Source organism: Macaca mulatta, chromosome 15 (genome assembly GCF_049350105.2).
Source record: "Macaca mulatta isolate MMU2019108-1 chromosome 15, T2T-MMU8v2.0, whole genome shotgun sequence".
In the NCBI taxonomy this organism is placed as follows: Eukaryota; Metazoa; Chordata; class Mammalia; order Primates; family Cercopithecidae; genus Macaca; species Macaca mulatta.
Window position 1 is genome coordinate 124,098,461 of NC_133420.1, and position 25,777 is coordinate 124,124,237.

General features: G+C 43.4%; 1 protein-coding gene across 10 annotated transcripts in view; it reads left to right on the forward strand.

Annotated features, from left to right (window-relative positions):
* Positions 1 to 25,777, forward strand: part of FAM120A (family with sequence similarity 120 member A) — a 115,871-nt gene that overhangs the window by 61,373 nt on the left and 28,721 nt on the right. For 5 of the 10 annotated variants that reach the window (XR_013404964.1, XM_015117278.3, XM_077966384.1 and 2 more), the window contains exons 6-10: positions 4,442 to 4,542; positions 4,762 to 5,048; positions 16,035 to 16,122; positions 18,213 to 18,440; positions 21,024 to 21,198. Coding sequence is in view for 8 of the 10 variants with exons in the window: in XM_015117278.3 (XP_014972764.2) it covers positions 4,442 to 4,542; positions 4,762 to 5,048; positions 16,035 to 16,122; positions 18,213 to 18,440; positions 21,024 to 21,198 (879 nt within the window). In the remaining 2 variants the exon portion in view is untranslated. The remainder of the gene's footprint in view (positions 1 to 4,441; positions 4,543 to 4,761; positions 5,049 to 16,034; positions 16,123 to 18,212; positions 18,441 to 21,023; positions 21,199 to 25,777) is intronic. The other 5 variants (XR_013404965.1, XM_028835349.2, XM_077966385.1 and 2 more) reach the window with 1 other exon arrangement.

The following is a 25,777-nucleotide window of genomic DNA, read 5'->3' on the forward strand; positions in this document are numbered from 1 at the left end:
CCTTGCACTTAGCCTTCTTCAAGCTCATCATCCCTCAGGTTTTGCCTCCTCCTGTCACCAGGCCTTGTCTTCTGGGCACCGGCATCTGGCTCTTCCCATGGAGTCTGGCCAGCACCGCAGGCTCTGGACCAGCATCAGCTGCCCCTGGGCTCTTAGCTCTTGGGAGTTGCTCCTCCATCCTTTGCCTGCCTGGGCACCGACCTTGCACCTGGTCTCAGTCCAGGCTCAGCCCCGGCTCTGCTGGTCCTCTTCTCCCTACAGGATGGCCAGCCGCCGCGCCCTCCCACTGTGCTCCAGGCCCCACCCGGCCTCTCTGGACACTGGATCTGTAGTGTAATGGGAACAGGTGACATGACAGTTTCCTTTCTATACCTTTTTATCTTCTGTAGACTATTGAGATTTAGTAAACATGTCCGTTTGCACATGCTTAAAATGGTTGGAAAGTTTTGCCTTGTGTGTCTTTGCAAGCGACGAAAACTAAAGGTGGTAGGGATTATATTAATTTATTTAATCTTGGACTCAACATTTTCAAAGCTGTATTTTTTGGGTAATACTTGAAAATCATACAATGTCTGCCTATTTGTTTATTTATGAGATGGAGTCTCACTGTGTCACCCAGGCCAGAGTGCAGTGGTGCGATCTCTGCTGACTACAGCCTCTGCCTCCTGGGTTCAAGCGATTTTCAGCCTCTGCCTCCCGAGTAGCTGGGGTTATAGGCACTTGCCACCACACCTGGCTAATTTTTTTTATTTTTAGTAGAGACGGGCTTTCGCCATGTTGGTCAGGCTGATCTTGGACTCCTGACCTCAAGTGATTCGCCCGCCTTGGCCTCCCAAAGTGCTGGATTACAGGCATGAGCCACCGAGCCAGGCCAGTTTTTTGTTTTGTTTTGTTTTGTTTTTTAAGACTTACTTTGTTGTTATTCTTTGTTTTGTTTAACATAACATTTCAGAATCATATGCCAAGTAATAGAGGAACATTTGTTAGGTGGGGCTAGGAATGGGGACTGGGGTAAGGCCCACTGTAGTTCTAAGAAAAGGTTCCAGTTTAACACCATTCCTATAAGAATTTTATCGTGTTTTAATTCAGAGCAAAAGCCACACAGCTGCATAGAGGTGTAAGTGAGTCCTTTGAGGAAGTAGGTGACTGAGCTGTAAAAAGTCAAGATCACACAGCTGAGGGATTGCAGTGCGTGTTTCTTTTCATTCTGAAAGAACTTTTTACTATTTAACAACTATTTTTAAAGTTACGAAATATTTTGAAATATAGTATACTTTTTTGGCCTTTTTTTCTTCTTTCACTCCTTGTCTTCAGTCTGCGTACTTTTTTTTTTTTACCGAAAGCTCACCTCTCTAGTAAGTGTGGAAGGAAGAGAATGAGAAACTGGTGGTGTGATCTCTACTCTGGAGCCTCGCGTCGCTTCTGAGAAAGATGCCTCTTGTTGTAGAGAAGATACGTAGCGGTTCTGCTCAGCTGCACTTGGGCATGGAGAACAAGAACCAATTTAGACCCAGGCCTGAATCCACAGAGGCAGACCCTGGGTTAGGAGGCACTTCTGCAGCCTTCAGAAGATGCAGACCAATTAATTAACTCATTGGACTGCTTTGATAGACTAGTGACTTGCTCTGTGGATTCACAGAGAATTATTTGAGGTCAATGATTGGAATGTGAGTTTAGAAAATATTCTTTCCTTGGAATTCTTTGGTTTTATGCTGTAATGTAGTTTGTTTGTTTGCTTTAAAGGAAAGTTTGTGCTTTCAAGGACGGTTTTAGGATGTAATAGCCAAAAATCAAACAACAAAAACGATCATCTTCACTTGAATATATGGGTGCTACATGAGTCTTGCTTTTCATTTGTATTATTCCAAAGTTAGGTATGTGAGGTCAGCCACAAGATATTATACACTAGACATTTTACATTGATTTAAATTATACTGTCAGAGCTTGAATAGATTTTATAATATTCTTTGGGCCAAACCTGCCTATCAGAATCACCTGTGAACAGTTTTTTAATAGCGACTTTGATTGCACACGTGGAGGTGCAGATCTAGTGAACATACTGTTTTAGGAACAGCTCCTCGTATTGTCTGTGCCATGCATGTGTGTGTGCCATGCATGCACGTGTGGGGTGTGTTTGTGTGCACTCCTGTGCTTATCCGCACCTGTGTGTGAGTGAGCACTTGATCGTGCATGCACATCCCTTAGAAGTGTGGACCTGTGGACTTACTGGTCAGTTAGGAATGTGTTGTGTGCGCGTGTGTGTGCATGTTGTGTGCAAGTGTGAAGTATCTGTGACTACACACATGCCAGTCTCATTATTCCCAGCTTCTTATACTGCAGTTGTCTTTGTTTGGTACTAAGGTGGAAGCTCTGCCAAGGTTTTTTCTTGGTATGAGCCAGGATCAAAGGGTTGTGGCGTTTTAGAGCTTACAAGCTGAGGGCCCTTGGAAGGCAGGAACTTCAGACGAATTCTAGTCTGTAAGGTTCCTAGTTGTTCTCTGGGGGGAGTCAGCAATGATCTGTGCTTCACTCCCAGCGTCTGTTGGCTGTACTTGGCTCTCAGGAGGCTGGACCAAGGACAGCATTTGCTCTCCTGGTCTCACCACACCGGTATTGGCTTAGGGAGCCTCTTGCGAATGCCGCCATGGACGTTAGCTTTTCAGAGAACGAGAGTGAAGGTTTGGGGAATGTTTCTGTCCTTACCTGTATTGGCAGTAGGCAGTGTGAGAGGTGGTGGTTTGTGGGTTGTGTTCCCCTTGCCTGGTGTTTTCTTCTGATTTCATACTGCTATAAAGAACTGCCCCAGACTGGGTAATTTATAAAGGAAAGAGGTTTAATTGACTCACAGTTCAGCATGGCTGGGGAGGCCTCAGGAAACTTAGCATCATGGCGAAGTTGAAGGGGAAGCAAGGCACCTTCTTCACAAGGCAGCAGTAAGAAGTGCCGAGTGAAGAGGGAAGAGCCCCTTATAAAACCATCAGATCTGGTGAGAACTCATTCACTATCATTAGAAGAGCATGGGAGAAACTGCCCCTGTGATCACCTGGTCTCTGCCTAGACATGTGGGGATTGTGGGGATTATAATTCAAGATGAGATTTGAGGGGGGACGTGAGGCCTAAGCATACCACCTGGTGTTCAGATGAAGAGGTTGTAGAAGCGTGTCTACTGAGTAAAGAGGGAAACTGGAGTCAGGAAGCTTTAGGCTTGGTTTTCTTCCACATTTAAAACAAGCCCAAGGAAGAGATGGTGCCACCGTGTGAGCACCTGGCGGATCTGTTGTGTCTCACACAGGTTTTCTCTTTTCTCTGTGTCTTCAGCAAAGCATCTTACACCGCCTCAGGGCTCCTTTCATCCCCAGGCCCAGTCCTCAGCCTGACACAACATAGACGCTTAGCAACTAAGTGTTCTGAGAGGGAGTGCAGCTCCTGGGGGTCCGCGTCCCATGTCCTCGTGTTTCCTGCTGGTGGTGTTTGGAAGTGCTGTTGACATCTGGGCCCCAGTCGGTCCTTGTTACTGCGGGTCTTGTGCTGTCTCTGGAACAGCCCTTTATGGGCACCATCTACTCACTCATTCACTTCTGTTGGCTGACGTGGCCCCTGAGCTCTCTTCTTCTCCTTAGACTCCGTGAGGCCAGATGTTGAGTGTGGAGGCTTCCAGCCCCTGCCTTCTGTCCCAGCTTCGGGCTGGCCCGGCTCCTCGTTCTGCTGTCCTGCTTCAGCCATTCCTCCATGTGCTTTCAGTCCCCTAACAGATTTCTTCGGTTTGCAACATAGCATGGGAATGATGACTAGCACATGCCAGCACACATCAGGCAGGTTTATGAAATTATGTTTTAAGAGAACACAGAATCCCAAATTACTCATCCTGTATATGTGTTAAAATGTGTAACCTAATTGCTGAACAATGAAAACCAATTCCTTTTACATTTAAAAACTCACTAGTTAGCTAAGAGTATAATGGTAGTTGCAATGTACTTTAAACAGAAAAGTCCTCTTGCTTGACAAAGGTAAAGGAAACTGTTCGGTCCAAATTTGTTCCTTTCATGCCTGCCAGGGCTTCTGGTTTTGCGGAGACCTCAGGCTAGGAGCAGCCCTAAGCAGGGAGACTGAGTTACAGAGAATCCCCACCAAGTTGCAGGCAGACGGACAGCCGAGGCCCTCGGAAGTGCACGAGAGGAGAACCACTAAGGCAAATTCACCGAGATACCTGGAAAGTTAGAATCCCAGTCCCAGTCCATCAAATCGAGCATCATAAAATTAAGTTGTCCTTACTGTGAAATGGCAATTTGTAATGATTTCTGAGAAGTGGGACCCATGGTGGTGTCGATGTCTGAGCCAGGTGAGGGTGAGATCCCTGGCGCCATGGGCTGGCCGCCAGGATGCCCTGGGAAACGCCTTCTGTTCACAGCTGTGTGATTCTTTTCTTTCTGTGTTGGTGAAGCAGCCAGACCCGGTCCGTTTGGAATGCCTGGGATGGTGCCGCCGCATGTTCCTCCTCAGATGCTCAACATTCCGCAGACCTCTCTGCAAGCAAAGCCCGTGGTAAGGCCTTCCCTGCGTGCGCTGGGTCGGGTGGCCGGTCTCAGACACGGTGTGTGCATTGAATTTCAATGAATGCCAAAATAAGTTCCTAAGCTCTTGAATTGATGTGTGAAATAGATGCCAGTGTTTGTTGAAATAAAAATGAGCCGGGAAACGTCAGCCTGGGCCTGAGTCGGGTCCTGCTGGCCACATGCGCGTGACCTGTGCCCTTCGCTTCAGGCCCCACAGGTGCCCAGCCCAGGGGGCGCCCCGGGCCAGGGTCCATACCCGTACAGCCTCTCTGAGCCAGCACCTCTCACGTTGGACACGAGCGGGAAGAATCTGACGGAGCAGAACAGCTACAGCAACATTCCTCACGAAGGGAAGCACACGCCGCTGTATGAGCGGTCCTCGCCCATCAACCCGGCCCAGAGCGGCAGCCCCAACCACGTGGATTCCGCCTACTTCCCTGGCTCTTCTACATCGTCATCTTCTGACAACGACGAGGGCAGCGGAGGGGCGACAAAGTGAGTGGTGCACAGGTTGTGGGGTGCTTCCTGGCGGGTAGTGACCTGGGGAAGCTGCCTTCTGGCCTGCCAGCCCAGCTGATGTTGTGCTCAAAGATGTAGTTTGTTGCAGGTGGGTGATGGTCAGTCTGTACTCAGACGGGGGCTCCTTGGACAGAGAGGAGAGAGGAAGAGTAGGTATGTTCTTTGAAGTTTCCATGATTTAAAACCTGCACCATCCCAGCCCCATGACCTGGAGCCACAGGAACCTTTCTGGGGAGGAATTTGACAAGAACTGGTTTGTGTGATGCCCCAAACATGGGGCCATTTGTCTGGTGTGGTGCCACTCACACCCACCACAGCAACCCCCTGCCGACCCCCGAAACATTGATCTCCTGGCTCCTGGATCAAGGGAGCTCTGAATTTCCTCTCCTTCTCCTAAACTCAGCAGATCAGAGGACACTTTTGAAATAACACTGTTTGTCCAAGCATAACCATAGAAAGCTGCCTAGACCCGGGCTGATTGTTTCCTTAGAGGAGTGTTTTAAACACTGTGTGTCCCTGAATAAATGAGTTCACAAATACATAGTTGGTTAAAATTTGATCGAGGAAATCTTAAATTTGCACTTTCCCTTTCCTTTAAACTATCTTATGTTTAAAACAAAAAAACAGAGAAAAAAAATTTCTTTCCTTTAAGTCAATGTCTCCTTTTCCTTAGTGTGAAATCTACAGCGTAGATAACCAGGACTGGTTGATGTTACATCTATTTCTTACGTAAGAAATGTAAGAGACATAGTTGTCAGTGTCCATGCCAGTTCTTACCTGGAGTGTCACCTGAAGCAGGTGATCTTTCTTCTCGGTCCTCTGTTGATCTGATTGAAGGGCTCTCTGCCATCCAGGGATGCACACCCTGTTTACATCAGGGAAGTATAACATTAATAAATGTTGATTTGCTAAATGTGCAGAGAAGTATAAAATTAATAAATGTTTATTTGCTGTATATGCAATGCCAAGACTCTAAAATGAAGTAAAGAGTTGCAGTTGAATATTCAAACTTTTAAATTAACCTCTAGCAAGATAATAGATTGAGTACCCATTGAATCAGAATCTCTGGTTGGGGCCCCCAAATTTGCATTTTACATAAACACCTCAGTCAGTCTTTAGCACACTGAAGTTTGAGAACAACTGGTAGATGGTCTTAGAAGCCCTTACGCACCAGAATTCTAAGGCATGTGCAGTTTGTTATAAAATGTGACTCATATCAGCAAGGTCCAAGTGTCTGTTAAATACAGTTTTTGTTTTAGTAAGAAATGTTCTTTCTAAACTCTGAAACATGGGTGAGAAATAAGACAAAAAGCAAAAGAAGTAAGCTTTATAACCCCAACAAGAGTTCAGTGCTCATGATGGAGATGTGGAAACCAGGTCAGGGTGCTGACTTGGGGATGTAGGTGGTGACTGGAGCATATCTCAGTTGAGGCGCTTGTTCCTCCGGTGGGGAGGGATTGAGAAGAATGTGAATTGCCCATCTAATTTGGCAAGTTGTCTTTGTTAGGATGAGCTGAACTTGGAGTGAGTAGGACTGCCTGAGCATGTCCTGTCTTTGCTGTGTACACACCCTCCTCCCTGTCTGTGAAGGTTCTGGTAAGCTTTTTGGAGCTTGAGCATCTGGCCTCCCTCTGACCTCTTGCAGTGCTTATCATCTTTATCCCTGGTATGGCATCTTTAGTGTTTTCTAGAGATGCATCTTGTTTCTGCCACTGGAATTTGACCTGCTCAGAGGCTTGTGTTTTCCGATCCTTGTGGTATGAAATGCCATGAAGAATGCAGGGTACACCCTGTAATCAAAAGATTGGATTCAAGCTGTGTGACTTAGGAGTGACTTAATTTCCTTGCATCTGTTTCTACTTTTATTATAATAAGGAAGAGACAGACATGTTAGAGTTGAGATGAATGAAGGCAGAGGAGACAAGGGTGCTTGTTTCTGAAGGCTTCAGGGTCAGAAACTAGCATTCAGCTTGGGGTCAAACCCTTGATCACGGGCATCCTTTGCTTCTGGCAGGTACAGGGGTGTGATGCGTGTGCCAAGTAGGGACAGTGTTCATGATTTTCAGCAAGGGTTCTAGTGTGTTGAATTGGTTGTATCTGCAGTGTGTAACGTGCCCCTTAGGCTGTGCATAAGAGGACAGAGAATAGCTTTCATAGTTTACCAAAAAAAAGTCACTACTTTTTTAAGCTTTGGTTTAGAATTGAATGGGGACCCCGGGACCTATGTTGCTTTTTCAGGATGGTCCTAAGGGAATGGAAATTATTCATTCTCTTAGGCAAGAAATACTTAGGCATTTATTTACCAGTGGACAGGGCAGAGGATAGGAGTGATGAGGTCTGTGCGCAGAGCTTGCATTCTAGAGGACAGTATGTGAGCAGTGAACATAGAAACCCTGACGAGTACATGAAGAAGACGTGCCCAGAGTGAGGAGCGGGGAACTGGGAGCGCTAGAGCAAAGCGGGGCCGGAAGACTGGGAGAAAGAAGCAAACCAGCTGATGGGCTGTGGTGTGAGGACCAGCAGGGCTGGGCCGTGCACAGCTGGATGTGTTCTAAGTGCCACGGGAAACATCTAGGGCAAGCTTGTTATCCCGTGGCCCGCGGGCCGCACGCAGCCCAGGATGGCGTCCCAACACAAATTCATAAACTTTCTTAAAACAGGATGAGATTTTTTTTTCTGATTTTTTTTTTCTTAAAGCTCATTAGCTATCGTTAGTCTATTTTATGTGGGGCCCAAGACAATTCTTCTTCTAATGTGGCCCAGGGATGCCAAAAGATTGGACACTGCTGATCCCGAGTGAGCTTAGCATGACCTTAGGCTGGAGAGACCCTGGTGTTTTTTTGGAGGTGAGTTTACTGCCACCTTGATGCCATTTACCCTCGAGACAGTGGGTCTCCGGACAGTCAGACCATTCAGCTAGTGGAAACAGTTGAACTCCAGAACTCTGGTCTTAAAATAAATTGATGGTAGAAATGTTTATATGTATGTATATATTTTAAATTTTTTTTGAGATGGAATTTTGCTCTTGTTGGCCAGGCTGGAGTGCGATGGCATGATCTTGGCTAACTGCAACCTCTGCCTCCCGGGTTCAAGCAATTCTCCTGCCTCAGCCTCCCGAGTAGCTAGGATTACAGTTGCCCACTACCACGCCCAGCTAGTTTTTCTGTATTTTCACTAGAGACGAGGTTTCACCATGTTGGCCTGGCTGTTCTCAAACTCCTGACCTCAGGTGATCCACCCGCCTCGGCCTCCCAAAGTGCTGAGATTATAGGCGTGACCCACCGGGCCTCGCCAGAAACATTTATAATTTCTGGACTATAAAATAGCAGAGGCGATTGGCCTTGTAGATGCGTAGCAAGATGTGCCCCCACCTGCTATGCTCTGCCTCTCATTGTCCAGCCCTAACTTCTTCTGTCTCTGTAGTGGACGTTCAGTGACACCACAAGGAAGGAATAATGTGGGACACCCTGCAAAATAAACGGCCTAGTTTCCCCAACAATAAATCAGTGGCACTCTTTTAAAGAGTGGTAGTGATGGGCGATGGGGATTGTTACAGAAAAAAAGAGACAACAAAAAAAGAAAAAAGCTTCCTATGAATTAAACAGGTAAGTGCTTTTCTAAAATTATTATTATTATTACTGTTTTAGGGACAGGGTCTTGCTGTTTCACCCAGGCTGGAGTGCAGTGACATCATAACTCACTGCAGCCTCAAGCTCCTGGGCTCAGGTGATCCTCACACCTCAGCATGTTCCCCCTGAGATGAAAGACATGTTCCACCATACCCAGCTAACTTGTATTATTTATAGTTATGGGGTCTTGCTGTATTGCCCAGACTGGTTTCAAACTCCTGGCCTGAAGCCATCCTCCTACCTCTGCCCCTGAAAGTGCTGGGATTACAGGCGTGAGCCACTGTGTGCAGCCGACGGCAACTGTTTTAAATGGAAAAAGATACAAATGTGCTGGGTGTGGTACTGTACACCTGTAGTCCCAGCTGTTCAGGAGGCTGTGGCGGGAGGAATACTTGAGCCCAGGAGGTCGAGGCTGCAGTGAGCTATGATCATACTTGTGAATGGCCAATGCACTCTCTCCTGGGCAATGTAGTGAGAGCTCATCTCTTAAAAGTATAAGCATGGAATTCACAGAGGAAGCAGCCATCGATAAACATAAAAAGTTGTTCACCCTCAGTAAGAATATCAAAGTTCTATAACTTAGAACATAAGATACCTTTTACAAAAGCTTATAAAATTGTCAAACATTTATTTTTGAAGATAAAATGTGGTGAGGGGTTATGGACGGAGTTATTGGGTCCTGGCTGTCGCCACTGAGTGTTGCTTGATGTTGTCATGACTTGTGGACGTCTGAGAGCTGTGTGGCTTCGGGTGCTCTTTGTGGAGATTTGCTCTGTGCCTGTAGGAAGGTGGCTGTGGGGTGTGCATGGCAGCAACATTGGTGGAACAGATGTGTGTGACCCCATGCTGTCATCAGGGTTCATTGCGCAGGAGCCTCATACATACTACAGAGAATCTGCTTTTATAACCCCAAGTTCATGGGGAGGCATCCACACAGATGGCAGCAGATCGGGAAATGCTCTCAGCCAGTCCTCAGGGGCAGTAGGGCAGTCTTCATCTGCGTGCGCTTGGCAGCTCTGAGCTTTATCTCTTCTTTTTGTTGTATTTCTTTAATATCTTATTCAGCGTTTTAGTTTCTTTAGTTGGGTGAGTTGTTCAGTGTCTTTGTACCGTACAGTTCTCCTGTGCTGTTGGAATGGAAGTCATGGGCTGTGTTACTCTTTTGAAATGTAAATTTCTCTTTAGAATTTTTGGAAAAATCTGTTAGAGGAGGAGTTCTTAGAATGTGAGAAGACCCCTTGCCACATAGCTGTGCCTGCTTGACGTATTTTTCCAACAAAATTGAAGGTGAACCCATTAGGAGCTCAGTTCTGAGTCTGATGGGCTACTTTGAAGAGACACAACACTCTCTTTCTAGCATGTTCCTTGAAAGAAAATAGGCTGGTGCTTGGGTAGTGATCAGAACTGGCAGTTATTCTAGGCCTAAAACAGTTTGGCAATAAAATAGGAAAAAGGGGCCACGTGTGGTGGCTCATGCTTTAATCCCCACACTTTGAGGGGCTGAGGCTGGGGGATTACATGAAGCCAGCCTGGGCAACATAAAATTTAAAAATTGGCTTGACGTGGTGGCGTGTGCTTGTGGGTCCAGCAACCTGGGTGGCTAAGACAGCAGGATCACTTGAGCCCAGGATTTCGAGGCTGTAGTGAGCCATGATGGCACCACTGCAGTCCAGCCGGGCAACAGAATGAGTCCCTGTCTCTTAAAAAGGAAAGAAAGAAAAGGAATGAAATGTGTGGCTTTCTAAGTAATGTCTCTGCCAGTTCCTTTGTTAGAGCGGTAGAGCAGTACCAGCATAAACTTGCTTTATTCTTGTTTAAATTTTAAAAATTAAGGTGACATTCTTGTCTTTTTTCCCTTCCTGGTGCCTATCAGATGTTTGTAATCTTGTTTCAGTTGAATTAAGAATTACAGCTGAGGCTAGGTGCCATGGCTCATGCCTGTAATTTCAGCACTTTGGGAAGCTGAGGTAGGCGGATCACTTGAGGTCAGAAGTTCAAGACCAACATGGTGAAACCCTTTCTCTACCAAAAAATACAAAAATTAGCTGGATGTGGTGGTGTGTGCTTGTAGTCCCAGCTACTTGGGAGGCTGAGGTAGGAGAACTGCTTGAACCTGGGAGGTGGAGGTTGCAATGAGCCGAGATTGTGCCACTGCACTCCAGCCTGGGCAACGGAGTGAGATCCTGTGTAAAAAATGAAACAAAACAAAACAAAACAGTTACAACTGAATCCTTGTGGAGGTATTTATTTTATGTTATTTTCGTAGATTCATTTGGATTTGCAAAATCTGAATCAAATCTGAGGTTGATATATTACAATTTTTAATTCTTTGTTTTATACCTTTTTTCTAATTATCATCTTGATACAAAGTTATATAGAATTCAAACACTGGAAAATACAGTATAGAGAGTTCCCCATGATCTTACTTCTAGAGAGGTAATTATATTTGAAAGATTGGTGAATATTCAAGCACCTTATTTTCCTCTGCATCTGCTAAAATAAGATTTTTACAATAACTAGGTCTATCTTAGGGAGAGTAACTTGCCCTTTTTCCTTTTCTTCCATCTTTTATACTTAATATACTTATGTAACTATGTATTCTTATTTGTGCGTGTAAGTATTAATATGCATATGTACTTAATACCTAATATTTAATAAGATCTATATATGTCCACTTTATTGCTTTAATATTTTTGGATAAAATTACTGACATTTTAAATTAGATATGTAAAAGTCCTCATTCAGAGAGAAGACTGACTGAGTTTTTTTCCACCTTGTGTCCTTGTTTGTATCAATGTGTTTCATTTTCTTGAGAATTTATATATGTATCTTAGTGGAGAAAGCCCTGTGGCACAGGACATCTCCACATTTATTATTTATTTTGACATGTGGTGTTATGGAGGCATCTCTTGCATAAGTCTTGTGTCCCCCTGCCCTGTGAATTTTTGCTGATGACTTGTCCTCCCTGGACCAAATCTGGACCGTGAAGACGGACCACAGGAGGGTAGGCTGTTTGGTGTTAGCACGCTCCGTGAGCAGCACTGAGACCGCGCTGTTGGCAGGAAGCGGTTTGCTCAGAGTCTCTTGGTTGGTATTTCTCGGTGGCGTTGTGACCTGAAGCTCGCAGGACCTCAGAGCGTTCAGATGTGCATGGCAGGTTTGCTGTGTTGTTTGTATATTAAATTAGCTGATGAATAAGCTCAATGAATGGTAGCTGTCACTACTTTTTAAAAATTAACTATTAGTATGCTAGAAAACCAGAACACTGGTTCGGTTTTTAGTGTAAAATAACTAAAAGAATTTTATTTGGCTCCCTTTGATCTGGTATCCTAGGAAGCATGTACCTGATGTGCCTGTTTTGCTTGAAGATGGTGTTGAATGTTTTTCGTGTCCTTTAAGTCCTTTCCAACTCCACTTCCAAAAAAACTTTGTGTTTCACAAGGAGAATTCCATCGTGCCCTGCTCCAGGATCCTGAGGCATGGGTCCTGGGGCTGAGGGAATGACTTTACTATAGCTGTGGGTTTTTCTTTTAGACCGTTACACTCTTGTTCCAGACAGATATTTGCTTTATATTTATGTTTTGACTTTTTAACACATGGTACCATTTCTAATACCTTCTCATAAAAGTGATTCTGAATTTTATACGTTGGCAAAAATTAATCATGATCTATATCATTACATTGTGTGCTAGCCATCCACTAATCTGTGTAGACATTTCGTATTGGTCTTAAGACAGATGTGTTGACACAGTTAGGTGTCTCTGAACCCTCACTTGCGGGGTCCAAGGGGACTGCTCCGTGGCCAGGTGGGGCTTCTTGGTCACACAGTCTTCTGATGACAGCGAGAAGCCCTGACAAGGCTGTGAAAGAAGTTTGAGCCATCATCTGACTGCCACATGGAAAAGCGCTTTCTGTGTTCCTGACATTTTAAGCTCACCCATTACGTGAAGGAACCTGAATGTGTGATGTTAGCTTAACTAGGGCATGAGGAGACTAGACCTATCAGGTGTCTGTCTCTGTTACTCTTGTAGCTTCCCTGGTCAGGGCACCCAGGTACTGGTGCTTCTGTAGGGAACTAGCACTTGACAGGGCAGGCCCTGCAGGAGAACTCTGAGCATCTGTCCAACCAGGCCGAGGCTTTCTGCTGCCCAGGCCCTCTGTTACACTATCAGAGACCCTCCCGGCTGTCTGTTCTCAGCCCTGTTGAGTTGGGGAGCAGATAGAAATGAAAAATGTATACATGCCAGATAGTTCTGCTGTGAATTTGATCTTTTCTTTTCTAAATTTAATGATTTATTTTATTCCATTTTGGTGTATTTGCCTTTGCTCTTTCCTGTTGACACAGAAGTCAGCTTTTACTTAATGTTCTCTTTCTTTTCTGCTCCATAAAGGAAAACTCTACACCCCTGACAGTCAGGAACATGAGTGACACGTCATACGCTGGTATACTTGGTATAAACCCAGTTTTATTTGGTGTTACTTGGTGTAAACCAAGCATCATTTGGGAAATAATTCTTATTCACACCAGAACACCAGTACATTTCCATCCCAGTCTCACCAACTTGCTGAAAGATGGAGGAAAGAAATCATTCAGTGACTAGAACAGTTTGCTGTCCTCCCAGGCTTTCGTACAGAAGCTCCAAATGTTCCTAGTGAAGTGAGGCCTTGGCACACCTCTCTGACAGCCTGCGAATACCCCATCCTATAGTGCTGGGCTTCCCCAGCCACCGAGCTGACTTGCCAGAGTCACCCTTTCTGTTGCTTGCGTGCTGCATTCTCACATATGTATGAAACTGTAGCCACGGCTCAGCTCTGCTGTGGTAGCAGGTGCCAGTAGTTTGAAATAAGGGTCTGGGTTTGAATCTAGCTGCTTTATTTGTGACTGTGGGTAGATTCCTTCTCTCTGAGCCTGGATTTGATCATTTTATCATTAGAGATTTATAGTGTGGGGGTGGGGACGAGATTGTGAGAGCACCGCAGGCTTCCTGCACAGTGCCCGGGTCACTGACTCTACTTCCCTGTAGCTAGTGCCTGTCTCAGCACATCTCAGTGCAGTGTGAGACAGTGAAACGTCTGGTTTACCTACATGGTTCCAGGTGTCAGTTTAAGGTATTATTAGTTGTGTGAAATGAAACATAAATATATATAGAAGTAGTATTCTAAAATGTTATCCATCTGTTCTTCAAAGCAAGGCATTTGTCATGTTCAATTTTTTTTTTTCAAATTGTAAAGTAATATATTTGTCCTATTGAAATATATTGACCTTCTCAAAATCTGTTTCTTGTCAAGATGCTTTTCAGGCAAAATTTTAGATTTTGTAGTATGATTGTTAGAAGGTTATATGAGCATCCAGATTATGACATTTATTTTTAGATTGATAATCTACGTAGAACAACACTAAGGCTTGCGAGTGTAGGGGTCTCTGTGATCTCAGGTGGCACTGGCATGAACCTCTTGGCTCTCCAGTTTTAGTAGAGAGGTGCGTCCCCTCCTTGGTTGGCACTTTCCTAACACTCGGCCTCCCCTGCCTTCCATCCTAGGTGCATGATCCTCTAGATCCTCTTACCCTGCAAGAGCCCCAGACACTCTAGGGACAGATACCCCGGGGATGGGCGCTTGGGGGTCTGCATGGTTAATAAGCATTCCACATGAGTCTTTAAGCTTAACAACAGTTTGAGAACGCTTAATGTTCTTTACATCCAATGGAAGATAAGCAAGATTTGTGCCAATGTTGCCATGTACTTCTAGGCCAGGATTTAGTAATTTATTGCCCCCTGCATCTCCCAGCTTACTGACTCATGCTTCCCTATCAGCACATGGTCATCCACCTCCTGATCCTTTCTCCATTGTCTGCTCACATTGTGCCCTCAGTGACTGCTTTCTCAGTGGTACAGATCACCACACTCTGGGGATGCCTGCACTGGTTTTTGATGTGTCTGAGCCACTGCTGGTGTCTCCTCTAGTTTTAAGTTGCAGGCAGAGATTGTGCATGAGGTAGTGAACTTGAACAGAGCAGTGGTTTCTCCAAGCTCCATGAAGACCGGGAAACCTGAACAGGGTGGGTGAACTTTTCATGGCGTGCGTGCGGTATCCTTGGCTGGATGGGTCCATCGTGCGACACTGGAATCTTTTTGCTTTTTTTTTTCCTTTTTTAAAAGACAGACCTAAAATGAAGTTGATTGGAAGACAGGAGAATTATCTGGTCTTGAAACCTCTCCATCTGTCATGTGAGTCAGTTACAAAGGCAGGCCAGTTGACCCATGCTGGCATGCCCTATGGCCAACACTGGTTTTCAGAAGGTAGTTTGGGCATAGAACCTTATAGTGGAAGGGTGAGTGCACGGAGCACCACAGCCATCCCTGCCTCAGGGTCACACTGTGTACTGAGGCTCCAGTGTGGTGCTGCGTCCTGCTGGCCCTGCTCAAGCCCCTGCATATCCTCTGCTACCTGTAGACAGTGCATTTCACATTTGCCTGAGGACTATGGTAAACCCATATACTACAAGTGAACAAAGACTTTTAGGAAATAATGCTCATTCACACCACTCATTCTGGTCTGTCTGGTTTCAGTTTTTTTAAATGCTCATTAAACCCATGAAATTGTTTTCCCAGACTGTTATGGGTAACAGCACAGTTATCTCTTATTCTGGAATTTGAGATGCTGTGATCTTCTCATCTCTTTTTCCTTACCCCTTTTTTTCTCCCTACTTTGTTAAATAAAGCCATCCTCCAAATAAGTTCCCGTGAACTCCCTGTTCTGTGAACCCACCAAGTTTGTGCCATCTCGCTTTGCCTAGAGTGTACCTTCCCTGCCTTTCAGATTTGCCAGTTCGAGTCACCTCTAGTTTTAGCTCTAATGCCCCCTCCACATGAATAGGCTGGAGTGCCCTGGGTGATGTATTATCGCCTTACATTTATTTATAAATTATGTGTAGTATTCGATCCAGATAACATTTAAGTTTTCTGCTACCTCATAATTGCCAATTAAATGCCGATCTTTTGTCTCGCTGTGACAATGGAAAGATCCTCCACGGCGAGGCTGGCCTTTGTTTCCTCTGCATCCTCCATAGCGCTAAGCACATCACAGACCATCTCTAAACTGCCTGGTGACTCCTCTAAGTTAGACGTTCGATAGTTTCTTTTCCATAGTATGTGGTTATCACCTACTCTTTTGAAGCAGGAAGAAATAACTACTATAATAGAGTTATTTCTCGACGTGTTTATTTTAAAAGTATTGTTATCATGAGCCTGCAGACTTAGCTCAGGCCCTTCTTGTCATTGTCAGCTGGTTTGTGAAAGTGACTGGACAGTAATCATGTTCATTTTATGTTTAGCCATATCAGCGGGAACAAGATTGGCTGGGAGAAGACGGGAAGCCATTCAGAGCCTCAGGCACGAGGAGACCCAGGAGACCAAACAAAGGTAGAAAGTCTATGCCTTTTAGTTTTTGAGTTCTGACTCATTTTGTATTAGCATACTGTATTAGTGATCAAACAGTGAAAGAGAATATCTCTCTTTTAATCAGGTCATGTAAACCTTTACAAAGGGGATAAGCGGGGAAGGAGGAGTTCAGAGCTACACCCAAGCCTGCTGGTCTCTCTGCTAGTCTCTCTGCATGGCAGGCAGCTGATTTCCTCGTTGTTTGCTCTCTGCATCATCTTGGACAAGGTGCTTAGGACCTTCCTGAGCCCACATTTGTTGTAGGTTTTTGTGAAGATTCACTGAGAAAGCACCGGGGATGCTAAATTTAACTTCCCCCCCTTTTTTTCTTTTTCTTTTGTAAAAAAGTTTTTTATTTAAAACATTTTTTTCTTTTTTTTTTTTTTTGAGATGGAGTCTTGCTCTGTCACCCAGGCTGGAGTGCAGTGGCGCGATCTCAGCTCACTGAAACCTCTACCTCCGGGGTTCAAGCAATTCTCCTGGCTCAGCCTCCCTGGTAGCTGAAATTATAGGCGTGCACTACCATGCCTGGCTAATTTTTGTATTTTTAGTAGAGACGGGGTGTTGCCATGTTGGCCAGGCTGGTCTCAAATCCCTGACCTCGAGTGATCTGCCCTCCTCAGCCTCCCAAAGTGCTGGGATTACAGACGTGAGCCACCACGCCCTGCCTCTCCACTTTTCTTCTACTTCTACTTGTTAATTGTGATATCTAAAAATACCTTTTCAATTTGCAAAGCCACGTCTGCCACATGTCATTACCAAGAAGGAGCAGGTTTCCTGCTTGAAGGTTTTGGTGGTTAATATGCAGGGTTGCCTGAATATCAGACGTTTGTCTAAAGAAGTCGTACTATTAAATGATTGTTCTACAAATAAGCAACAAAAATCCTTTGTGGATACATATTATTTTCAAAGCACCTTCCAAAGCATTTTGAGTTGTTTCACATCTGTATTCTTATGGAATGGAGAGTGTAGAAAACACTAGTGAATTATCTATGAGTTACTCTTCTTAAGACTAATTTTGGCACTTTGTGTTTTAAAGAATAAAATTAAGCACTTAATTACACACCATTATAAAGAGTATACTTTCGAAACAGAAAAATGTGTATGTCTTTAGGGTGGCCTTAAATCAATCAATAAGCAATTCTTATTTTCAACATTTATTCTGATAAATTTTATCATACAAATAATCATTGCTCTTGGGCAACTATTCAGATAATTCAGACTGTGCTAAAGTGTCTCCCTTCCTTTTTCCTTTCCTTAGTTCTACTGCCTCGCCGCAATCCATCACTGTGGTAATAATTTGGGGTCCAGACTCTTTCCTGTTATGTTCATACATTCCACATCTGGGGGCTTAGTTGTTACAGAATGGGTGTTTTCACCGAACAGTGTATCATGAACCTCTTTCTATGTCATTATCGTAGATCTGAGACCTTGTTTTTAATGGGATTATGCTGTGGCTTAGCAGGTTTTTGGGGCTTTTGGTTTAATCTTTGCTTGTGTATAGTTAGGGCTTTATAATGACTACAGAGAATGCTTGAGTTTGGGTTTTTGTTTGTTCTTTAAGTACCAGCTGTGGCACAGAGTCAGCCCTGGATTAGAATTCCATTTCTATGTGTTAGGGTTGTGTAACTGTGTTCAGACTGCACAGCCTCTTGGAGTGTTGGTTTTCCTGTTTGTGTAGAGATCTTAGGCAAGGTCTCGAGAAAACAAACACAGGAATGGACCACATGAATGATGGACAAGTGAGAGCCAAACAAGATAGCGAGGCTTCCGTCTCCCAACACAGAGGGACTGCAGGATGACACACAACAGCGGGGAGCAACAGGCCTACTGTCCTGTGGCACAGTAGATGTTGATCTGTTTCAGTGTGGGAAGCTGTTCAAGGAGAGGGACTGGATCAGGGTGCTGTCTGTTTCTTCTGTCTTTAGGGTGGCACCAAATCTGGTCTCTCCAAGACAGGACTCATCTTTGTCCCCTCTGTGTCCGGCAGGTGAACAGGCACCTAACATACTTTAAATGAATGAAAACATGACATATACTCGTTTTCCTCCCTTCTGCTCTCTGCACTGTAGGCAGAAGGCTCGTCTACTGCCTCTTCAGGAAGCCAACTAGCCGAAGGCAAGGGAAGCCAGATGGGCACTGTCCAGCCAATCCCGTGCCTCCTGTCGATGCCCACCAGGAACCACATGGACATCACCACACCTCCCCTGCCCCCCGTTGCACCTGAGGTGCTGAGAGTGGCCGAGCACAGGCACAAGAAGGGGCTGATGTACCCCTACATCTTCCATGTCCTGACGAAGGTATTATCAAAGGGGCCCTGGAGTGGCTTCTGTTATTTGATGAGTGGCCATTCCTATGGGTGTTTTGTCCTTTTGTCCTTTTTTGAACCATTTTTCTGTCTTACTAATCTATTTGAAGCAAAGTTCACTTTCCCCTTTCTAAACATTGAATGAAAGATGAACATTTATAACTGTAAATACAGTTTAAAAGTAACTCGTGAGAAGTCTCACTTTTTTCCTTCAACTTAGTATAAAATATTTTTATACTTCTAATGAAATAATGCATCACATTATTTTATGACTTGTAATTTTTTTCTTTTTATTTCAATTTCAGAATTTTCTTACACCATATTTGTGCTGTAACGTCAGGTTTAATTCTGATGTCAGATACAATATCTGCTTCCTTTATCATTTGTGCTTAGAAAATAATGTTTCCCCCTTTGAATGGCTCATAGTACTTCATGTGTTTTGACTTGTTCATAACCTCATTGAGTGCAGTTTTAATAGTGCTAAGAGCAAAAAATGGAATACAGGATTTTGTTAACACGCGCATAGTCAGAAAATGCAACTGTCTTTTTATACAGTGTCATAATTTCACTTTATTAGTGTCTTATCGCATGTATGCTTAAATATATACATATAGTGTGGCATCAATTATTTTTTAATCTTGGTGTCTCAGATGTATCTATGTGTATTTAAATTTCCTCAGTGATGTGTAGTCTTTACGTTGGCACTTTTAATCTTAGCCCCGCAATTTAACAAGTTACCTCAGTTACTAGATTAATCCTGCAGAATTGGTTTATTACTATCATGTATTATTAACATGTTTTCCTCAGTACCTATACGACCATATATAACCAGACTTTTCTGTCTGTTCTCTACAACCCATCTGTGGTTTGTAAAATAGAGTCAATAAATGCAATAATGAACTCCTGTTCTCTAATACTCCTGAGGTGGACTTCAACTGTTAACCGACTAATCCAAATACTGCTTACTTTTATTAATTAAAGGACATGGAAAACATGTAGCCAGTACTATTTGCTCAGATCCTTTAATTTATTTTTTAGTTGTAATGCCTCCAAATCTCATCTATTATTTGATATGGGTACGCATTTATAGTATCACTTTTCAGATTATGGTTGTAAGGTGAACATTTTATTTTTCAGGTTCAACATAAATTATAAAGGGTAAGTGAAAAGTAAGTGTTGTGGGGAGAGCATTTTGCTAAGTTTAAGGAACCAAAGTTTTGGGAAGACATCTTTCAAAACAACGTGTTAAGAAACAACACTCATTCCTCGTGGGGCTGTTTGAAATGTAAGGTCCCCAGGAGCCACCTGATATGTCCACACTGCGGGATCTGATGCCTGGATAGTCGGTTAGATCTATGTGAGGGTTGCAAGTTGTACCGACATACTTTCTTATTTCTTATGAATTTCAAGGACAAAGACTGATAAAATGACATGGTTGAGATAATTGTCTTTTCAGATTTTAAAATGCTACTTAAGTTTTTTCAGTTTATCCTATAAGCTGAATGGCTCTGGTATTTAATTGCCCAGGCTAAGACATTTACAGTGAGATGCATCTTTATGGTAATGAAGAGAATTTGCAAAGCATCATATTATTAAGATAAATATTCCCTAGGTGAGAGTGTTAGAACACATGTAGCTACTGGATTAATGAATATGAAAGTACGGAGGGTAAGGGGAAAGACCAGTTTTGAAATTAAACTTACGTGAAAGAAACAGCAGATGTTACAAAATTATTATTTAAAGCATATATATCAATGAACTTCACAGACATTGAGGTCATAAGTGCATTTTTATGCTCTGAGTATAATTAAATAAAATTTATTGCATGATATCTTGAGATGTATTTTGATGCTATAAGATCCCTGAGACTGATAAATTTTGGTAACAATCTCAGCTGCCAAAGGCCATAGTCAGTCATTTGTCTCTTGGCAGCACGTTCTTGAGTCAGATGCGGTTCTTGCCGTATTGGTCCTGGGACATGAAAAAGATGGAGTGCTTTTGTTTTCTGCCCTAGTGGCTAGGCATGTCCTTACCCGCAATGAGACACATTTCTTGAACACCTGCCACACTGTGGCAGAAGCCTAATACATGAGGTGGTAATTTGCCGTGGAAGAACTTGGCAAAGAAAATTTGACCATTATATTTTCAGGATACTCAGTTCTTTAGTTTGCATGTAGGTCATTGAAAATTTTCAATTATATTGCATATGACCACCCCCACTCTCTAAATAAAAGTTGCAAGTTCTCAGTCTTTTTTATTCTGTTTGTTGTCTGATGTTATCTGTCTGGATTGTTTCAAAGACTTTGGAACATCTACATGGTTTTCTTTTGTTCTTGGTTTCGGATTAAACATAAAATAATGCAGATTTTATTTTGATTCTTTGAGCATATGCTTTGGCCACAGCCTGCCAAATGAACTCTTCCTAAACATCTTTATTTAGGCAAGTTATTAAGCAGTTGATTTGGAATGGAATTGCAGTGTCATTAACTGGAGATAATACAGTGTATTTCTGTGAGTGTATTGTAAATTCAATGTGAAAAATGTGCAATGTTATTCTGCTTTCTTCCATGCAAAGGGTGAAATCAAAATTGCTGTTTCTATTGAAGATGAAGCCAACAAGGACCTGCCTCCGGCCGCTCTGCTCTATAGGCCAGTTCGTCAGTATGTTTACGGAGTCCTGTTTAGTTTGGCAGAAAGCAGAAAGAAAACTGAGAGACTTGCTTTTAGAAAGAACAGACTTCCACCAGAATGTATGTACTGTAACAATCCATTGTTTGTTTTCCTCGGTACCTCGTAATCTCTTGTGCGTTTTCTAAAGCCTTAGAAGAATCATGACTGAGTTGACCCCGAGTGCCTCTGTGTAAAGGAGGTGGGCCGTCATCGGGGCAGTAGGCCAGGGTAAAAGCGCTTAGAAAAGGAGGAGAAGCCACAGACTTTCTTCCTCAGTAACATTCCAATAATGATGTTTATTCGGTAAAATAATAAAACAGGTTTACACTTTAAAGTGAATGTTGATCTGAAAGCAGACCTGAATTGCCGCCACTCTCTGTAATTACCACGTCTTGGTAATCAGGACGAGTGTGTTTCTGTGCTCTGGTTTTCATGAAACAAAGATCTGCTCTCTCCAGAAGGCCAGGGTCCTGGAGAAAACTTCCAGCAGGTCTCTGATTGGCCATGTGTGTGCCGTTGGAGTGCCACCACGCATGGCTCTGCAGCTGTAGCGAAGGTCATGGGACTCACGGATCGTCGCAGGATTGTGATGATTTGTCTCGGAATCCTCTGAGACATGTGTACTTCCAGCTGATCAACTCTGGGAGTGGGGGGTGCAGGTGGAAACACTGAAAAGGATTGAAAAGGTGGTCAAAGATGAGGCCAAAGCATTTTTCTTTTATCTTCTAGTGGGCTTGTGTAATACTTGGAGAAAATGATGCCTTTTTGTTCTAGGTAATTTTATTTCCTAATGTAAGGAATGTAAAAGTAACTGTATATTTAGCTGGAAATATAGAAAAGAATCCTCAAACATACAGTCTAAGAATATTATGAATTGTGAAAATTGTAAATTACTAGATCATTCTCTGAGCCATGGATAATTAGTTACAGACTGTTTGTGTGTGTGTGGGTCAATGCAGGCCTCCTGAGATGGTGGAGCTCCTTGTCAGCACTGACTGTGTGCAGTGCTGAGCTTTGAACTTTAACCTCAGTTCATTAGGTTTAAAATTTTTCTGTTTGCAATTACTATGACAAACTTGCAATCCGTAAGGCGTTCAAGTGAAGCACTTCTCACTACCCTTCCTTGGTGATAGTTGTCCTGAGAGTGGTTGCTGAGCTGCTAGTGTGACTGTCACTGGCAGGAGGTGATCAGGACTTCTGTGTCTTCGATGGCTGGAGATACCATGTGGAACAATAAACATTGTAAATGACATTCTTCTCAAAGGTTCAGGACATTCTTCAATGTACCTGTTTTCATTCTTTTCTCACATTGTGTGATCCATTTGCTCACAAAAGAATGGCATTTCTTACTTTGCACATGGCTGGTCACTTGTCCTGGCCTGTCACTACTCTTCACTTCTCCTGCAGCCTGACCAGGCCCTCAGACCCCCTTTTTTCAGTTGTTCCTCTCTCCCGGGCTTAGCTTGCCTGCGCTGCAGGCTCTGTCTAGTCCCAAATCCTGTGACATCCTGGGTGCTGCAGCTCCTTTGTCCTCAGCTTCAGAGCACTGCACTGGCTTCGTGGTAGAAGGTATTATTTTTTATTTGCTTGTGTGTTCTAAAAACAGTGTTACCTTTACACAGCAAACTCCTTTAGGCATTTCCAGTGATCACCTCGGGCTGAATAGGAACGGGCTTTGTGGCTTCTGTGCTGTCCCGTGGAGTCAGATGTGACTGTCCCCTACCCCTCCAGAGTTGGGCCATTCGGCATCATTGGTGTGCTGCGGTACCAAACATGCCCAGGAAGTGGAGTCTTGACCTCGTGCCTGCTGCATGTCTGCAGCACACACGTCTGATGGTGCTTCTCATGCTAGCTCCCTGTCAGCTGTCTTGGTCTAGGTTGAGAGGTCTCCGGCTGGGCCTGGGAGAGGCTGTCCTGTTAATGCACAGTAGAGAAAGCTCTCAGAAGGGCCAGCATGTGCAGAGCATGTGGATGGTGGGGGGCAGGAGGAGAGGTGGGGATTGTGGAAGCCAGGGCAGGCCACAGCTTTCGTGGTGTCAGACTGCCCTGACTTTCTCTGAGCAGACCAACTCCAGCTGGAATCAGAAGTCACAGGAGTGCCATCAAAGGAAGAAAAGACAAGAAGGGTTGGGGAAGTCTGAAATGACTCAAGCGAATGGGGGTGCCATTGATGTCGGTGGAGGAGGAAAGGGACACAGGAGAACACAAAACAAGATGGTGGCAGCAGGTGGCACTGGATCTTCTCTTGAGATGTGGCTGAGATGGCCAAAGGAAGGCTGTATCTTCAAAGTGAGAACTTTCAGGAACTCCCTTCCCTCCTTTCCTCTTCTCCTCCTTCTTTTTAAGGATGGGAGACTGAATAGTTTTTGGTTATTGTTATGTTCTTTTTTTGACCAATGGGGAGGATTTAGTGGGGAAGAGGTGAGTTTATCACAGAGAATAGGAAAAAATTAGTCCTGATAAAGAGTTTGTATTAGTAGACTTAGGTGGGAAGGAGGAGCAGAGGCAGGAGTTCATACTTTGGGGCCACCTTTGTTGGTGAAGGCAGGAAGGATTGGGGATAAGGATGCATCAGATTTGGTTTGGGAAAGGGAGTGAACTAGCACTGAGGAAAAGGACAGAGGCCCAGCCAACCGCACTTGTTAATTGATCATGGAGCCTGGGTATTTTCTCCACTGTGGAGGCTGAGCTTTGCCAATGGTAGTTTGTACTTCTTTGATGGTAAATGAGATTTTAAAAGTGATTTCATAAACATTTATGTCTTTTGCTATTGTGTATATTACTCTTAGAGCAGTGTGCAGCAGGCAGTGAAAGAATGAATAATTGGTTTAGGTACACACGGCTTGTTGGAGATGAAGACCTGGTTTGGTGCATCAGAAAATTAAACTCATGTGAGAGCGTGCGTAAGTGCTGAGATGCTTTGAAAGGTCAGTGGTAAACAAATTGCAGTCTTTTCTGCTCAAGTGGTTTATGAACTTTGATTTTGACTTTTCTGTAGAGATGGGAAGCCATTGAAGGTTTGTTACAAATGATGTTTCCATTTAGAAAGATGAGTTGGATAGCGATATATGGACTGAACCAAAACAGAAATGAAGCCTTTAAGTGTCAAAGATGGAGCAGGTGCAGATGACCTTTGCGTAGACAGTTAAGACACTAGAATGTAAGTGTTTAGAAAGATGCATTATTAATGTGCTATGACAAATACAAGTTTATTTCTGAATGGAAAAGATGTATAGATTTGACCTGAGTTTAGAAGTTGAGAGACCTTACTCAGTACCGTAATTTCAGTGGGTGAGATTTTTATAAGCAGCTTTGGAATCTAGGTCTTTATAGGGAGCTGATAAAATTGAACTTGTTTCATGCGTAGTTACATTCATGAGGGGGAAACAAGCCAATAAAAAAGGTTTTTATGTCAGTGATACATCCATGATTATCACCCTAATTGGAACACCAGCTCTCCAGAAGGGATATTTTTGTTTTGAGAATATCTTGTGATTGTTAAGCCTCAGTGCTCTCAACTTGCTCAAAACCAACCTTGTTTGAGAATTGAGTAATGTGCACAGTGTGATCTATGTTCATGAACATTGCATGCATTAAAATGCCTTCCATATAACCTGTTCATTAGATTTTAGCTGATTAAATACTGACCCTGCTCGGACCATTGATTTAAACTTCCTTATTTGAAATATCTATTAATTGGTAACACATATTTGTACTAAGGAGAGTGCTACAGCTTCTTGACAATCTAAATAGGATAGGAAAATGTCTGATTGTGCCACAATGAAGCTGACATTGAAAAGTTTCTCAGGAGTTCTTGATTGACAAGATGGAACAATGATTGTATTTAGATCTTGTTGAAATTTGCTGTCTAATCTATGGCCACTCTTGGACCACATGTAGGTTGAATGAAATTATTGTCATACTGGAAGATCCATAAGCCAAAGAAAGAGTCCTGGGAGGCCATGTCCCTGTGAAGGATTGTTCTCCCCCAACCCTGCTTCCTTGGCTTTCCGAAGTGATCTGGCAACCCAGCCCTCTGCATATGGACTCCAGAGAGAGTCTGCTGCTCCAGCAGCTGGTGTGGCCATTTCTGAATGGAAAATCTGTGATCTAAAATAGCTTCAGAACCTTATCTGCACAGCTCTATGTTCCTGTTAATGGTCACTGTAACAATAAGGATTGTCCCAAGATGGCCTTATTATCGGAGAGAACTATTCAAAAGGCAAGCATGTTGAAGTCTTAAGAGTTGCTTAAAAATATTTAACTCTCAGCAGATTTAAGTCACGTATATTCATTTGGAAACCTAGTCAGTGATTAAGGCATATGGTCAAGTGTTCATAATTTATAGCTAGCTTTCCTGTGATTTACTAAACTTTCATTTTTAAAGTCACTATATGGCGAAAGTAGGATATGAGACCCTCAAAAATTTCTAGCCCTTCTGCTCCTGAACTAGGTGATAGCAAAAAAAAAAAAAAGAAAAAAGAAAAAAAGAAAAAGAAAAAAAAAAATTCCAGCCTTTTGAAAGTCATGTTGTATTATGTGCTGGCAATTTATTTTCCACACCTTTCTTTCCATCCTTAAGTTCTATAATTTCACTTTTAGGAAATTCAGAAGAATATTTGCTTATCATGGCAGTATATGCCTTGGAATTCTAAGCCC